The sequence below is a fragment of the Salmo trutta genome, chromosome 13 (assembly GCF_901001165.1).
Source record: "Salmo trutta chromosome 13, fSalTru1.1, whole genome shotgun sequence".
Classification (NCBI taxonomy): Eukaryota; Metazoa; Chordata; class Actinopteri; order Salmoniformes; family Salmonidae; genus Salmo; species Salmo trutta.
The window spans coordinates 39,784,169-39,802,130 of record NC_042969.1 but is presented as its reverse complement, the minus strand read 5'-3'; the positions used below and the strand labels follow the sequence as shown (position 1 = coordinate 39,802,130).

Sequence of the window (17,962 nt, the reverse complement as noted above, 5' to 3'; positions counted from 1 at the left end):
AGGAGTGGTGGCAGGAGGCCGCAGGAAGCAGGCAGGAGTGGTGGCAGGAGGCCGCAGGAAGCAGGCAGGAGTGGTGGCAGGAGGCCACAGGAAGCAGGCAGGAGTGGTGGCAGGAAGCAGGCAGGGTAGGTGGCAGGAGGCCGCAGGAGGCAGACAGGGTAGGTGGCAGGAGGCCGCAGGAAGCAGGCAGGAGTGGTGGCAGGAAGCAGGCAGGGTAGGTGGCAGGAGGCCGCAGGAGGCAGGCAGGGTAGGTGGCAGGAGGCCGCAGGAAGCAGGCAGGAGTGGTGGCAGGAGGCAGCAGGCAGAATTGGTGGCAGGAGGCCGCAGGAAGCAGGCAGGAGTGGTGGCAGGAGGCCGCAGGAAGCAGGGAGGGTAGGTGGCAGGAGGTCTCAGGCAGGCGCTAAGACAGGCTCCGTGGGTTTAGTTTTGTGCTGCTTTCCAATCAAAGATCTCAAAGCCTGGGTATCAGTCACTCCACCTCGCGGTGCACCTCTGACGCGTCCGCCCGGCAGATTGGACAAGTGCGATTGGTCTGGAAGGAAGATAAAAGGGAACAAAAAGGTGTTAGTACACTACTTTTGACCGGACCTAGCAATATACACTGCTCAAAAAAATAAAGGGAACACTAAAATAACACATCCTAGATCTGAATGAATGAAATAATCTTATTAAATACTTTTTTCTTTACATAGTTGAATGTGCTGACAACAAAATCACAAAAATAATCAATGGAAATCCAATTTATCAACCCATGGAGGTCTGGATTTGGAGTCACACTCAAAATTAAAGTGGAAAACCACTAATTTTTTTAACCTCATCAGGCTGATCCAACTTTGATGTAAAGTCCTTAAAACAAGTCAAAATGAGGCTCAGTAGTGTGTGTGGCCTCCACGTGCCTTTATGACCTCCCTACAACGCCTGGGCATGCTCCTGATGAGGTGGCGGATGGTCTCCTGAGGGATCTCCTCCCAGACCTGGACTAAAGCATCTGCCAACTCCTGGACAGTCTGTGGTGCAACGTGGCGTTGGTGGATGGAGCGAGACATGATGTCCCAGATGTGCTCAATTGGATTCAGGTCTGGGGAACGGGCGGGCCAGTCCATAGCATCAATGCCTTCCTCTTGCAGGAACTGCTGACACACTCCAGCCACATGAGGTCTAGCATTGTCTTGCATTAGGAGGAACCCAGGGCCAACCGCACCAGCATATGGTCTCAAAAGGGGTCTGAGGATCTCATCTCGGTACCTAATGGCAGTCAGGCTACCTCTGGCGAGCACATGGAGGGCTGTGCGGCCCCCCAAAGAAATGCCACCCCACACCATGACTGACCCACCGCCAAACCTGTCATGCTGGAGGATGTTGCAGGCAGCAGAACGTTCTCCACGGCGTCTCCAGACTCTGTCACGTCTGTCACATGTGCTCAGTGTGAACCTGCTTTCATCTGTGAAGAGCACAGGGCACCAGTGGCGAATTTGCCAATCTTGGTGTTCTCTGGCAAATGCCAAACGTCCTGCACGGTGTTGGGCTGTAAGCACAACCCCCACCTGTGGACGTCGGGCCCTCATACCACCCTCATGGAGTCTGTTTCTGACCGTTTGAGCAGACACATGCACATTTGTGGCCTGCTGGAGGTCATTTTGCAGGGCTCTGGCAGTGCTCCTCCTGCTCCTCCTTGCACAAAGGTGGAGGTAGCGGTCCTGCTGCTGGGTTGTTGCCCTCCTACGGCCTCCTCCACGTCTCCTGATGTACTGGCCTGTCTCCTGGTAGCGCCTCCATGCTCTGGACACTACGCTGACAGACACAGCAAACCTTCTTGCCACAGCTCGCATTGATGTGCCATCCTGGATGAGCTGCACTACCTGAGCCACTTGTGTGGGTTGTAGACTCCGTCTCATGCTACCACTAGAGTGAAAGCACCGCCAGCATTCAAAAGTGACCAAAACATCAGCCAGAAAGCATAGGAACTGAAAATTGGTCTGTGGTCACCACCTGCAGAACCACTCCTTTATTGGGGGTGTCTTGCTAATTGCCTATAATTTCCACCTGTTGTCTATTCCATTTGCACAACAGCATGTGAAATGTATTGTCAATCAGTGTTGCTTCCTAAGTGGACAGTTTGATTTCACAGAAGTGTGATTGACTTGGAGTTACATTGTGTTGTTTAAGTGTTCCCTTTATTTTTTTTGAGCAGTATATATATATATATATATATATATATATATATATATATATATATATATATATATATATATATATATGGTGCCATTTGAGACGTAACCGTAGAGTTAGCGATGGATGGAATGGGCTTACCTTTAACCATTTGTCGACACACTTAGCATGGAACTCGTGGTTGCAGGGTAAAACCCTCAGTAGCTGCCTACACTCAAAGTCACTAAAGCACACAACACACCTGGAAGAGAGAACAGAGTATTACACAGAGCATCATCAGATTCTGAAATACTGCATGTTTAAAAAGGACAAGACAGTTATTGTTACGATGGATGGATGGATGGTAGGGCCGGGCAATATTTTTGGCAGTATTTTATGTTTTTAAGTAGTTCATGACCCTAGCGTGGCAACATATATTATAAAGTGATTTCAAAAATGGGGCTTGATGGTTTTATACTGTTCAATACAACTTGAGCATTTCCTGCACTTTTGTTATCATTTTCACACTGTGCTATGCATCAGAGCAAAATCTCTAGGCCTAGTTAACTGGTGAACTGCTGGAATCATGATGATTCTAATTCTATAGTTGGAATATAGTTGGCAGCACCTTGAATGCGTTGTTGTTTGACATGACAACGAATGATTAAGCCAGAGAGGAATTATTAACAGGGTAAAATCAAAGTTTTGGTCAGTGTTTCCAGGGGACCCAAATTAGATGTTACATTACATGTTTTCTTACTTCATGTAGCTGGCTCACATTCATGCTTCACCTATTCCTCTCTGATTTAGAAGATACTGTTGCACGAACAACATGCTTAACTATGCCTACACCACCAGCACTACACAGGCTGTATTGGCTAGCTACATTTGCTCTGACTAGCCAGGACAAACTCACTGGTATTAGGCTGTACTGGCTAGCTAAGTTTGCTGACTTGCCAGGACAAACTCATTTTCATTAATATCAAAATCAATAAATCATGCTGAAATAAGTCACGATATGTTGAAGGCCAATACATACAAATTAGACCCCACACACACACTCAGCAAAAAAAGAAACATCCTCTCACTGTCAACTGCGTTTATTTTCAGCAAACTTAACACGTGTAAATATTTGTATAAACATAAGATTCAACAACTGAGACATAAACTGAACTAGTTCGACAGACATGTGACTAACAGAAATTGAATAATGTGTACCTGAACAAAGGAGGGGTCAAAATCAAAAGTAACAGTCAGTATCTGGTGTGGCCACCAGCTGCATTAAGTACTGCAGTGCATCTCCTCCTCATGGACTGCACCAGATTTGCCAGTTCTTGCTGTGAGATGTTACCCCACTCTTCCACCAAGGCACCTGCAAGTTCCCAGACATTTCTGGGGAGAATGGCCCTAGTCCCCACCCTCCAATCCAAAAGGTCCCAGATGTGCTCAATGGGATTGAGATCCGGGCTCTTCGCTGGCCATGGCAGAACACTGACATTCCTGTCTTGCAGGAAATTACGCACAGAACGAGCAGTATGGCTGGTGGCATTGTCATGCTGGAGGGTCATGTCAGGATGAGCCTGCAGGAAGGGTACCACATGAGGGAGGAGGATGTCTTCCCTGTAACGCACAGCGTTGAGATTGCCTGCAATGACAACAAGCTCAGTCCGATGATGCTGTGACACACACACCGCCCCAGACCATGACGGACCCTCCACCTCCAAATCGATCCCGCTCCAGAGTAAAGGCCTCGGTGTAACGCTCATTCCGTCGACGATAAACGCGAATCCGACCATCACCCCTGGTGAGACAAAATCGTGACTCTTCAGTGAAGACCACTTTTTGCCAGTCCTGTCTGGTCCAGCGACGGCGGGTTTGTGCCCAGAGGCGACATTGTTGCCGATGATGTCTGGTGAGGAACTGCCTTACAACAGGCCTACAAGCCCTCAGTCCCTCTCAGCCTATTGCGGACAGTCTGAGCACCGATGGAGGGATTGTGCGTTCCTAGTGTAACTCGGGCAGTTGTTGCCATCCTGTACCTGTCCCGTAGGTGTGATGTTAAGATGTACCGATCCTGTGCAGGTGTTGTTACACGTGGTCTGCCACTGCGGGGATGATCAGCTCTCCGTCCTGTCTCCCTGTAGTGCTGTCTTAGGCGTCTCACAGTACGGACATTGCAATTTATTGCCCTGGCCACATCTGCAGTCCTCATGCCTCCTTGCAGCATGTCTAAGGCACGTTCACACAGATGAGCAGGGACCCTGGGCATCTTTCTTTTGGTGTTTTTCAGAGTCAGTAGAAAGGCCTCTTTTAGCATCCTAAGTTTTCATAACTGTGACCTTAATTTCCTACCGTCTGTAAGCTGTTAGTGCCTTAACGACCGTTCCACAGGTGCATGTTCATTGAACAAACATGGGAAACAACGTTTAAACCCATTACAATGAAGATCTGTGAAGTTATTTGGATTTTTACGAATTATCTTTGAAAGACAGGGTCCTGAAAAAGGGACTTTTCTTTTGCTGAGTTTATTACTTGTATTTTGCTAAATAAGTACCTTAAAATGGTCACGTGTCAACATTTACCAAGTGGTCATTACAGACTGAAATTGAAAAGCTAGTTTGTTCTAATGTAATCAATAGATCACGCAGATGAATCAATCACCTCAATATTGCATGGAAATTGATAAGAGAATGATCTAATAAAGGTAAATGAATCAATAAACCATGATGAATTATTAGTCATACAGCATGGTTAATGAATAATCAATGTAATGATCAATGTAGGGATCGATTAGTCTGATTAGTTCTGGAAAGTCCAGGAACCACTGGAGAGGGAAAGAAATGTGTGTATGCAATTAGTATAGAGAGATAGAGAAGCAGATGGTCAAGGGAGTAAAACCTCAGAGAGTTCCTAACCTTGAAGGAAAGGAACAGGCTGAGCCAGAAGGTGATAAACAGTGTGAGAAGTTTATGGGGGTTGCAGGTCACCAACGGATTGTGTGTAAATGCATGTGCGTAAGTAAGCAAGAACTATATAATGACTGTTTTGTTATCCTGACGCCAGAACGTTCTCATGAATAAAGCTACGGAAACCTTTTGCAGAAAGCTGAGTCCTTGCCTAATTATTTTAACCCATTGTCTTACAAACCTTGGGCATTAGTCAAGGCGAATTGATTATTATCATCAAGATATAAAATTCGTATAACAATTGGTCCTATTCGAGCCGGATCTCAAAAACTGCCGCTGTCGTTCCATGGAGACACCGAAACCGTGCACGGGCGGATGAAAAATCCATACATCAAAGACCTGGCCCTTTTCTGTGGGTTCTTTACAGGCCGGTGGCAAACTGGTACGCGACAGAGGTGGTGACGAGATTCAACGAACATTGAAAAACTCAGCTGCAAATAACAAGGTTAGTAAGCTTTATTCATTGTTTTGGGGAATAGCACCTGTATGATTACATTAAATAAGGAATGAGTGGTACACCTGCGTTGCATGATGAGTAATACACCTGTAGGTCTGCATTACATGATGAAATGAGAAATACACCTGTATGTCTGCATTGCATGATGGAATAAGGGACACAATTGGGTGTTGGCATTTGATGAGGAAGCGATTGTTGTGAGTGAAAGGCAAAAGCGATTGTTGAGAGTGAAAGACAAAAGCGATTGTTGTGAGTGAAAGGTACTCTGGGTGTTAGACGCTGAAATTGATGAATGTTATAGCTGGTGATCTGGCTTCAGAAGTTCGCGTGGAGAAAAATCGGTTTTAAAGGGAATCAAGTATTCTGCGCGAATAGAAGGCAGGAATCAGTTGTAAATTCAAAATGTCATTGTTGTGAGAGTGAAAGGCAAAAACGATTGATGTGAAAGGCGGGAGCAAGTAGAGGATTTTAATGTACTCTGGGTGTTAGACGCTGGAACTATCCGGAAGGGAGTTTGTATCTGGTGACCTGTCTTTATAAGTTTGCGTGGAGAAAAATCGGTTTTAAAGGGAACCAAGTATTCTGTGCAAATGGAAGATAGGAATCAGTTATAAGTTCAAACAGGAGGAGGAGGGGTCCGAAATGACTCCATGGTATCTGTGGCCACTACCAATATAAACTAGCTAAATGTTGAGTACCTAAAACGTAAAATTGGTGGAAAGACATTGGCCGGAAACGTAAATTGGAAGGCGAAATATAGTAATATAATTATGAGGGAGGAGGTCAGAGACATGATTACATTAATATAGGTCGCCTGTCTAAATACGTCTAGGAGGGGATGGTCAGATCTTCCGGAGGCGCAACCTAGGTCTGATTATCCATGGGAGAAGGGAGACCTAATATGGCGGAGTGAGATACAGATATTATTGTCAAAAGTTACATGAAGCAACAGATAAATAGGCTGTTAACTAGGGCTTTAAGACCCCTGGAAGATAGTTTATAGTTGCATACGTATGCGACCTAATGTCCGATCAAAAGTCACCACTATAGATAAAGTTTCAAGAAGGAGATACACATAGATTGTATAACACAGACACATTGGGAAGTTTCCACAGGGGTAAGAGGATAATTGCGTGTGAGATGGATAATGGATCTATCAAAAGTCATGAAAGAAATTATTCTGGGACCCTAGAGGAAATTACCAGTAGGACATGGACAAAGGAAAATACAGCACACACATAGAGATCAATAGCAAGTACACACAGATTGTAATTGAATCAGAGTTTTATCAATTAAAGCACATAGAATAAAATATAGTTTAAGGTTCTTACGAATAATCCTTCTAAAATTCTAGATTGGGAGAAGTAGCATAATAAATACGAGTGTACTTTAACAACATGGGTAGTAAATCCTCTAAGGAAATCCTGGTAAGAGGAACATTTATTTTGGCCTGAAATGGAGGAAGAAATACGATTTTGATGGATGTTTAAATATTGAAAGATTAGAATTAATGGTAAAACAAATACATAGGGTCTGTGGGGATAAGACAGAAAAGCAGCGCACAGAAGGCCTTGACACCGCTCGTGTTTGGCTGGCAGAAGCTAGGAAGAGAGCGGAGGGGGCCAGGGATAAGGGCGTTGCTAACAATGATTTGGGTAACCAAGGAACCGTAGACAGAGACAGTTTAGGGATAGACAGAGAGGAGAACAGGATTTAGCAAACGTATTGAGAAAAGTGGATAGAGACACTGTAGACAGAAGGGGAAAAACAGGGAGACGCGCTGACAAAGACGGAGAGAAGATGTGTTTTAATTGCGATAGAACAGGACATTTCGCCAGAGACTGTAAAACACCCTGTAAGAATTGTGACCGAGTAGAACACAACTACCGAAATTGTAAACATGAACAATAGTGCTTCAGTGGTAGAATTCTTGCCTACCATGCAGGGGGCCCAGGTTCGGTTCCCAGCCCATGCACCATGGGACTAAAATTTAATTATTGTTATGTTATGACTGGAACCATATGGTTGTTAGTGTTTGTTTAAGATAGAAACCGAACGTTTTGATAGCTTGTTTAGTTTAAATAGAAAGACAGAGTCGATAAAGTACGTTGTTTGTGGTCTAAATTGCCTGTTAAGGATTTATAGAGAATGGGAGTTGTATTTGAATGACGGAATCAAGGAAAAGGCAGTTACCTAAATCTAATGAATTATAAGGAGCTGAAATTAATAATTGCGACAGAATTGTGGCGATATACATGATATTTTTTTAAACCCTTGGACATTTCATAAGACTATAAACCAATACCTAGAGAGATTGAAGGACGTGTCCAACGCAAATAGTGGGTTAATAGAACCCCCGGTAGTGGATGGATTTGATGCCCCGTATTATCAGCAATTAAAACTTGCTTTCCTCAGTGGAATGTGTCCCGAGATAAATCGTGCCACCAAACAGAACCTCGTAGGGTGGGGGCTAGCAGATCTGAGGGAAGTAAGCAAGGCCAGAGAGGGAGTAGAGACAGATACAAAGAGAAGGTCAGGCGCCCACAGCCAGACTCAGAGGAGGAGGAGGAGGCATGACTAACTATGGAGAGTGGGAGAGCAGACACTAGTGAGGGGAAGGACGATTTTCAGAATTTAGTTATAAACAGCGATTGTGAAGTTTTTGAATTGGCTACAATTGATTTGGCATTACAACAAGAACAGAAACCCTATTTGACACTAACAGTAATGGGAGAGAGAATCAAATTTCTGTGTGATACTGGGGCGTGTCTTGTTTTCAGAGTTTTAATAAACACATGAAATTCTTTTGATAGGGAATGTTCTGGGAAACATGGGATACAAAATGTAGATAAAGTTCTTAGCTTGAATTTGTTTAATGTAGTAAGAAACACGGTTCTGAAAGGGTGGTATGACTTTTGACCCCTCTGGTGACTTTTCCTGTGTGGTCTGATCAGCCACATTGAAAAGCCATTTGGATGGTGAATTAAGGTCATTGGTGATATTGATTTTAAGGGAATTTGGATAACTGATAATTATGATGGAGTTAAAGTTCTTAGACACAATTGATAATTTGAACCAATGAGAAGACTAAAAGGGCAAAGCCTTAGACTAAGGGTAGGCTTCTTTAACCTGTTAGGGTATAGGGGGCAGTATTTTCACGGCTGGATAAAAAAATGTACCCGATTTAATCTGGTTACTAATCCTACCCAGTAACTACAATATGCATATACTTATTATATATGGATAGAAAACACCCTAAAGTTTCAAAAACTGTTTGAATGGTGTCTGTGAGTATAACAGAACTCATTTGGCAGGCAAAACCCTGAGACAGATTCTGACAGGAAGTGGATACCTGATGTGTTGAATTGACTTTAAGCCTATACCATTGACAAACAAAGGGGCTGAGGAATATTTTGGCACTTCCTATTACTTCCACAAGATGTCCCCAGCCTTTACAAAGTGTTTTGAGTCTTCTACAGTGAGATCTGACTGAAGAAGAGCCTTGGAACGTGATGGCCCATTAGACACCTGGCGTGCGAGTTGATGGTGGGTACTCTCATTCCGAAACGTTTTAAAAGAGAACCCAATGGTCCGCCTTGAATTTTATTCATGTTCTGGTTAAAAAAGGCCCTAATGATTTATGCGATACAACGTTTGACATGTTTGAACGAACGTAAATATATTTTTTCCGTTCTTGAAGTGAAGTGAAGTCCGGCTGGCTGGCTTAGATCATGTGCTACAACACGGAGGTTTTTGGACATAAATGATGAGCTTTTTTGAACAAAACTACATTCGTTATGGACCTGGGATTCTTTGGAAGTGACATCTGATGAAGAGAATCAAAGGTAATGGATTATTTACATAGTATTTTCGATTTTAGATCTCTCCAACATGGCGGTTAGTCTGTATCGCAATGCGTATTTTTCTGGCGCAGTGCTCAGATTATTGCAAAGTGTGATTTCCCAGTAAGGTTAATTTTAAATCTGGCAAGTCCATTGCGTTCAAGAGATGTAAATCTATAATTCTTTGAATGACAATATAATATTTTACCAATGTTTTCTAATATTAATTAATTATTTTGTTGTCATGACTTGACTGCCGGTATTGGAGGGAAACGATTTCCTGAACATCAACGCCATAGTAAAACGCTGTTTTTAGATATAAATATGAACTTGATAGAACTAAAAATGCATGCATTGTCTAACATAATGTCCTAGGAGTGTCATCTGATGGAGATTGTAAAAGGTTAGTGCATAATTTTAGCTGATTTTATGGTTTGGTGACGCCTGTCTTTGAATCGACAATACACTACACACAGCTATTGTCAATGTACTCTCCTAACATAACCTAACTTTATGCTTTCCCCGTAAAACCTTTTTGAAATCGGAAAACGTGGTTAGATTAAGGAGATGTTTATCTTTCAAAGGCTGTAAGTTAGTTGTATGTTTGAGAAACTTGAATTTTGACATTTATTTGGTTTCAAATTTGCCGCTCTTGAAATGCACCTGCTGTTGATAGGGTGCACCACGGGTGGCACGCTAACGTCCCACATAGCCCCAAGAAGTTAAGTCTATTTTCCTAGAACAATAAGGGTAAAATAATTTTTCTTGGTGGAGTAAATCAGATTAGTCATTTTGATCTGATTATGTTATTTGAAAATATTTTGACCAGTAGCAGGGGTATTTTTTACATGATCTAGATACGTTTATTTTCCCTTAGGAAGTCAGCTGTTGTTGAATTCAGTGTAAGAGATTTAACACAACAAGGCTGTGGAATTGATATACTAGTATTACTATATTTTGTTGTGAATAAGTTTAATAATGGTAGACTTATGTCAACAGGACAGGGATATATGACATCTGTAGGTGATCCAGGATTATTGAGGATATCGAGATAAATTTAAGTAGATATGCAATATCTAGACAGGTTGATTTTTCTAAACCTCAGGAGTGCAACCAAGGAGACAATGAGACATTTAATCAATATTTAGAAACAACCCATATTATGACAAAAAGTTGGAGACAGATAGAAGGGCAGACGGAGAGATCCTCCCCTGCACTGCTGAAACCTTGAGGGTTGGGGAGTAGCAGGAAGAAAGGAGGGGGGCCAGCAGGAGTAGATAGGAAGAGAATTTGGTTCACTTAGCTTTAGGATATTAATTCATGGAGAAACTATCGGCTCCATAGGCATGTATTTTAGTTTTGATTTTAAGTTTATGTCTGGTAAATTCGCTAGGAGGAGATATGATCATTTTGTTGAAAGTAATTGTTACCTTAACTAAAAGGACAATGAAAGCTTAGTTGGTTTCAGGTGTTAGACACTGAACCATTGCCCAGACACTATTCTGCACAGTAGGCCGAAATAGTAGCATTGACTAGAACCGGTGAAATAAGAAAGGAGAGAAAAGTTACTATTTACACAGACAAGCACATAGACATTTAAAACCATACAAAGCAGCATAGATAAATCTTAAAGACGATAAGAATCTTGACAGAGGATTGTTAAATGATAGCCAAGGATGAAGGCCCCAGGGAGAATTGGACATGTGGAAAATGAAATGGGGCATCCTACAAAAGAAGGTCTGACATAAGGATAATTTAATTATCCTACCAAAGACATTGTATGGATACGCAGCAATATTGATACATAGGCTAAGCAATGTATCAAGGGGAGGGAAGTATAGTAGAGTAGTTAGGAAAGAGTGATGGCCTAGAGGATAATTACTTAAACAATTTTTTTTTGTAAGAAGATCCATTCCAACATTTGGAATTGGACTTATTGAACTATTCCGAATTAAGGGGAAGAAGGGGTGTTTAACAAGAATAGATACGTATAGCAAATGGGTAGAAGCGTTCAACTTACTTGGTGGACATGATTATGGTAGCTAAAATATTAAGTCAAGATATTATCCCTAGAGTTGGTTTACTAGGAGCCATCTCTTTAAATGATGGATGACAGTTTAGCTAATCAGGTAGAGCCTATAGAATGCCAGAGTTAGAGATACCAGAACAGGTAGACATAGAAGTTAAAGATATACTAGCAGAGCACATGAGAAGACTGTTTGTTAACCAAACCCGTATGTCCAAGATTGTGTGTCCAACAGGTGAATTACAGGAGAAGGTGATTCACTCAATCCAACCAGGAGACTGGGTGTGGATCCAGTCCCTGAGGAGAAAAAACTGGAAGCAACCCCGTGGGGAAGGCCCATACCAGGTTCTGTTAAACCACTGCCTTTGCCATTAGAAAAGCTGAGAGAGTCACTTGGGTCCACGTTACCCACTGCAAGGAGGTATGTACACATATGAGCACTGCTGAACACACACAGAGTTAGGAGAAGAACCGATACCAACAGGGTCCGGGGGTTACCTCCTTAACGAAGATTTCCTATCCCAACCGTTCATCACTGTGTGTGCTCCTAGAGGTGTGAGTATGGGGCTGTACCTAGCAGAGAGACTAAGGGCAGGAGAGGGTTGGCGGTTTTTGGGAAGAGTAGAGACTCTGAGCTGCATCATAGTCTAATCTTTCTGATACATTCAGATCCACCACCTTCCGGTACTAATCATAGGACACCATTGTCATTGAGAAGAAGTAGAAGATAAACTATATAATACACTGATGAGTGACATACAGAATAAGGAATCAAAGAAAATCAAGATGTAGAATTTAAGGTAAACATTAAACAATTTCCTGGGGAAGCAGACAACTGTACAGGAATTGGGGTTGGCCAGATTGAAGTACTCAGCCAACCCACCTCGGTTCACCTAAATTCCTGATGAGCACCAGTGTTATAGATACAAGAATGGCACCGAGAACTTAGATGATTTTAATGACTGAAAGGTAATTGGTAATGTGACTGACTTAGGTTTGAGAGATGAATAGAACATTCTTAACCTCACAGCACCTATAACTGATGAAGGGTGGGCTAGTACCAGCAAAGGACGCATACGACAGAAATTACCACAAAGGGTAGTTAGGAACTTGCGCCCTGGGGTTATAGGGCCAACCAAGTCAAGTTAGTCATCAGAGGCCAGTTATAGGAGGCTAAAGTAGGCACAGGAGGAGTTTTGATTAGGATGGGAGTAGCTTTGTCTAGATGGATGCTATTGGCATCCTCAGGGAAGTTCCAGATGAATACAAAGCTATGAATCAAATATGTGAAGGCTTTAACACTACATTATTTTGGTGGTTGACAATAAATAGAAATGTGGATTGGATTAATGACATCTTTAATAATCAACAGAGATTCATGAATGAAAACGGGGATGCAGTAGAGGTTCTCTGACCAATTATCCGCCACCCCCCTCATGACCTGGTAAAATAGACTGACTCTCGATATGTTATTGGCAGAAGAGGGCGATGTAGGTAGAATGATTAGGTTCATCGCTACACGTACATTCCTGATAACACATCCCATGTTTGGGAAATGGAAAAGTGTTGTAAGAACTGTATTATGGGTTGCTTTCACCTGTATGAGTGTGTTTGTGTTGTGTGGATGTTGTCTCGTCCCATGTGTGAGAGGTTCAATCACCAGGACTCTAGAGAGATCGATGACGCAGCAGATGGTGAGATATGGACCAATTCCGAGCTCCGATCAGTGGGATGGCGAATGCGGGCCTCCAGGCCAGGAAGATGGCTCCGTCTCTTTCGATAACGAGGAGCCAATGTTTGATGAAACAATTTAACGTTTTGATAGACTGTTCTTTTAATGAAAATTATGATGAAAATCCTGAATCAAAGTGTCATAATTGGAAAGAGGCCTAGGACTGTCATTGATGGGTATAGGAGGAATAATTATGTATTAGTCTTGTTTAATCCTTGTATCACAATTAAATTCCATATAGTGTGTGATTTCACAATTATGTATTTCCATATAGCGTATGATTATTGTATTTCCATATAGCGTGTGATTAGTAGGGTTCTCATATAGCATCTGATCATCATGGTGAATTATTGAATCATTTAAGGGTGGAATTGATAAGAGAATTATCTAATAAAGGTAAATGAATCAATAAACCATGATGAATTATTAGTCATACAGCATGGTTAATGAATAATCAATGTAATGATTAGTTCCGGAAAGTCCAGGAACCACTGGAGAGGGAAAGAAATGTGTGTATGCAATTAGTATAGAGAGATAGAGAAGCAGATGGTCAAGGGAGTAAAACCTCAGAGAGTTCCTAACCTTGAAGGAAAGGAACAGGCTGAGCCAGAAGGTGATAAACAGTGTGAGAAGTTTATGGGGGTTGCAGGTCACCAACGGATTGTGAGTAAATGCATGTGCGTAAGTAAGCAAGAACTATATAATGACTGTTTTGTTATCCTGACGCCAGAACGTTCTCATGAATAAAGCTACGGAAACCTTTTGCAGAAAGCTGAGTCCTTGCCTAATTATTTTAACCCATTGTCTTACAAACCTTGGACATTAGTCAAGGCGAATTGATTATTATCATAAAGATATAAAATTCTTATAACAGAAATGCAGCTACATCTGCCACTTGCACTCTTCTAAAACACAAGCCACAACGAACTTGGGTATAATACATATACCATATCAATAGATGAGAATATGCATTTAGAAAGTATTCAGACCAAGACTTTTTCCATATTTTGTTACATTACAGCCTAATTCTAAAATTGATTCAATTGTCCCCCCCCCTTTCATACAAATTTACACACAATACCCCATAATGACAAAGCAAAAACAGGTTAAGATATTTTAGCAAATTTATAAAAATATAAAAAGCGAAATATCACATTTACATAAGTATTCAGACCCTTTACTCAATACTTTGTTGAAGCATCTTTGGCAGCGATTACAGCCTCTTCTTGTGTATGACGCTACAAGCTTAGCACACCTGTATCTGTGGAGTTTCTCCCAATCTTCTCTGCAGATCCTCTTACTAATGTTTTTATTTCACCTTTATTTAACCATGTAGGCCAGTTGAGAACAAGTTCTCATTTACAACTGTGACCTGGCCAAGATAAAGCAAAGCAGTACGACAAAAACAACACAGTTGCACACAAACAAACGTACCGCCAATAACAATAGGAACATCTATGTACAGTGTGTGCAAATGTAGAAGAGTAGGGAGGTATGGCAATAAATAGGCCATAGAGGCGAAATAATTACAATTTAACCTCTCAGGCTCTGTCAGGTTGGATGGGGAGTGTCGCTGCGCAGCTATTTTCAGGTCTCTCCAGAGATGTTCGATTGGGTTCAAGTCCGGGCTCTGGCTGGGCCACTCAATGACGTTCAGAGACTTGTCCCGAAGCCACACCTGCATTGACTTGGCTGAGGTCCTTAGCGCTCTGGAGCATTAAGGATCTCTGTACTTTGCTCCGTTCATCTTTCCCTTGATCCTGACTAGTCTCCCAGTCCCTGCCACTGAAAAACATCCCCACAGCATGATGCTGCCACCACCATGCTTCACCGTAGGCATGGTGCCAGGTTTCCTCCAGACGTGACGCTTGGCATTCAGGCCAAAGAGTTCAATCTTGGTGTCATTAGACCAGAGAATCTTGTTTCTCATGGTCAGAGTCCTTTAGGTGCCTTTTACTGAGGAGTGGCTTCCGTCTGGCCACTTTACCATAAAGGCTGTAAAGATGGTTGTCCTTCTGGAAAGTTCCATCTCCACAGAGGAACTGGAGCTCTGTCAGAGCTTCCCCATCTGGCAGTCCGACGGACAAATCTGGGTTTGGCGGATGCCAGGAGAACGCTACCTGCCAACCTGCCAACTGTAAAGTTTGGTGGAGGAGGAAAAATGGTCTAGGGCTGTTTTTCATGATTCAGGCCAGGCCCCTTAGTTCCAGTGAAGGGGAATCTTACATGACATTCAAGACAATTCTGTGCTTCCAACTTTGTGGCAACATTTGTCCTGTTTCAGCATGTCCCCGTGCACAAAGCGAGGTCCATACAAAAATGGTTTGTCGAGATCGGTGTGGAAAAACTTCACTGGCCTGCACAAAGCCTTGATCTCAACCTCATTGAACACCTTTGGGATGAATTGGAACGCCGACTGCGAGCCAGGACTAATCAGGCCTCACTAAACGCTCATGCCTGAATGGAAGCAAGTCCCCGCGACAATGTTCCCACGTCTAGTGGAAAGCATTCTCAGAAGAGTGGAGGCTGTTATAGCTGCAAAGGGGGACCAAGTCCATATTAATGCCGATGATTTTGGAATAAAGATGTTCAACGAGCAAGTGTCCACATACATTTATTATTATAGACTACATGACCAAAAGTAATTGTTTTTTACAACAATGACATCTATTTCTTTCCTACTTTAACCATGGAGAGTGTTTGACACAATTAACTAAACACAATTTAAATCAGAGTCCATTGAGTCTGTGCAGCAGGCTGAACATTTATCGTCCCTACAGACTCTTAGTTACTCTGAATAAAAATAGAAAACACAACATGTAGTGTGGGTTTCTGAAATAAAAAGATCCCAGAAATGTTCCATACGCACAAAACGCTAATTTCTCTGAAATGTTGTGCCTAAATTTGCTTCCATCCATTTTAGTGAGCATTTCTCCTTTGCCAAGATAATCCATCTTCCTGACAGGTATGGCATATCAATAAGCTGTTTAAATAGCATTATCATTACACAGGTGCACCTTGTGCTGGGAACAATAAAAGTACACTCTAAAATGTCTAATGTTTTGAGGGAGTGTGAAATTGGCATGCTGACTGCAGGAATGTCCACCAGAGCTGTTGCCAGATCATTTAATGTTCATTTCTCTACCATAAGCCGCATCCAACATAATTTCAGAAAATTTGGCAGTATGTCCAACCGGCCTCACATCTGCAGACCACGTGTAACCATGCCAGCCCAGGACCTCCACATCCGGCTTCTTCACCTGCAGGATTGTCTGAGACCAGCCACCCGGACAGCTGATGAAATTGTGGGTTTCCACAACCGAAGAATTTCTGCAAAAACTGTATCAGGGAAGCTCATCTGCATGCTTGGCGTCCTCACCAGGGTCATGACCTGACTGCAGTACGGCATCATAACAGACTTCAGTGGGCAAATGCTCACCTTCGATGGCCACTGGCACACTGGAGAAATGTGCTGTTCACAAATTAATCCCGGTTTAAACTGCACCGGGCAGATGGCCGACAGCGTGTATGGCGTCACGTGGGCGAGCGGTTTGCTGATGTCAACGTTGTGGACAGAGTGCCCCATGGTGGTGGTGGGGTTATGGTATGGGGCAGGCATAAGCTATGGACAATGAACACAACTGCATTTTATCGATGGCAATTTGAATGCACAGAGATACCGTGACGAGATGCTGAGGCCTATTTTAGTGCCATTCATCCACCGCCATCACCTCATGTTTCAGCATGATAATGCAAGGCCCCACCTCGCAAGGATCTGTACACAATTCCTGGAAGCTGAAATTCTCCCAGTTCTTACATGGCCTGCATACTCACCAGACATGTCACCCATTGAGCATGTTTGGGATGCTCTGGATCGACGTGTACGACAGCGTGTTCCAGTTCCCGCCAATATCCAGCAACTTCACACAGCAATTGAAGAGGAGTGGGACAACATTCAACAGGCCACAATCAACAGCCTGATCAACTCTATGCGAAGGAGTTGTGTCCCGCTGCATGAGGCAAATGGTGGTCACACCAGATACTGACTAGTTTTCTGAACCACACCCCTACTTTAAAAAAATAATAATAATTGGTATCTGTGACTAACAGATGCATATCTGTATTCCCAGTCATGTGAAACCCATAGATTAGGGCCTAATTAATTTATTCAAACTGACTTATTTCCTTATATGAACTAACTCAGTAAAATCTTTGAAATTGTTGCATATATATTTTTGTTCCGTGTACATTTAGTAGGCTAGCTAGCCAGCTATATAGCGATTAGCAGCTTAAACTATTTATTTTAGCCACAACTTGCTAAGAAAATACAAACTAGCAAACAGTAGTTAGCAGATAGTACGACAAACTAATATTGTAGTTATAGAATGCTTGTCGAAAGCAGCATCGTTGTCACTAGGGATGCACGATATATCGGCGAACATATCGGAATCGGACGATATTAGCTAAAAATGCCAACATCGGCCGATGTCTAGCTTAACGGCGATGTGCAAAACCGATGTCAAAGCTGACCTGCATACCTATATAACATAGGTACATGAAATAATGACGCCACGTAAGATTTGCCGCTACACGTGCAACACAGCATTCCTAACCTAGCCCACAATGTCCACTGTGTGGATTGAGCAGTCTACAAGTCGAGCAGTCATTTGAAATAGTAAGAACATTTCAGCAAGATAACTCAAAGGCGAAATCCATTAAAGCCCAGATTGCCCTTGACAATCAACCATTCTCTGTCGTGGGTGATGTTGGCTTCGGCCGACTGGTCGAGCA

The 17,962-nt window shown here is 42.6% G+C and overlaps 1 protein-coding gene across 7 annotated transcripts in view; it reads right to left on the bottom strand.

Moving 5' to 3' along the window:
* Positions 1-424: 424 nt before the first annotated feature.
* LOC115205766 (RING finger protein 44) overlaps positions 425-17,962 on the bottom strand; it is a 55,862-nt gene continuing 38,324 nt past the window's right edge. For all 7 annotated transcript variants that reach the window (XM_029772074.1, XM_029772072.1, XM_029772073.1 and 4 more), the window contains 2 exons: positions 2,311-2,410; positions 425-532 (listed from right to left, as the gene is read on the bottom strand). In XM_029772074.1, coding sequence (XP_029627934.1) covers positions 470-532; positions 2,311-2,410 — 163 coding nt within the window. In that variant the 3' untranslated portion in view covers positions 425-469. The remainder of the gene's footprint in view (positions 533-2,310; positions 2,411-17,962) is intronic.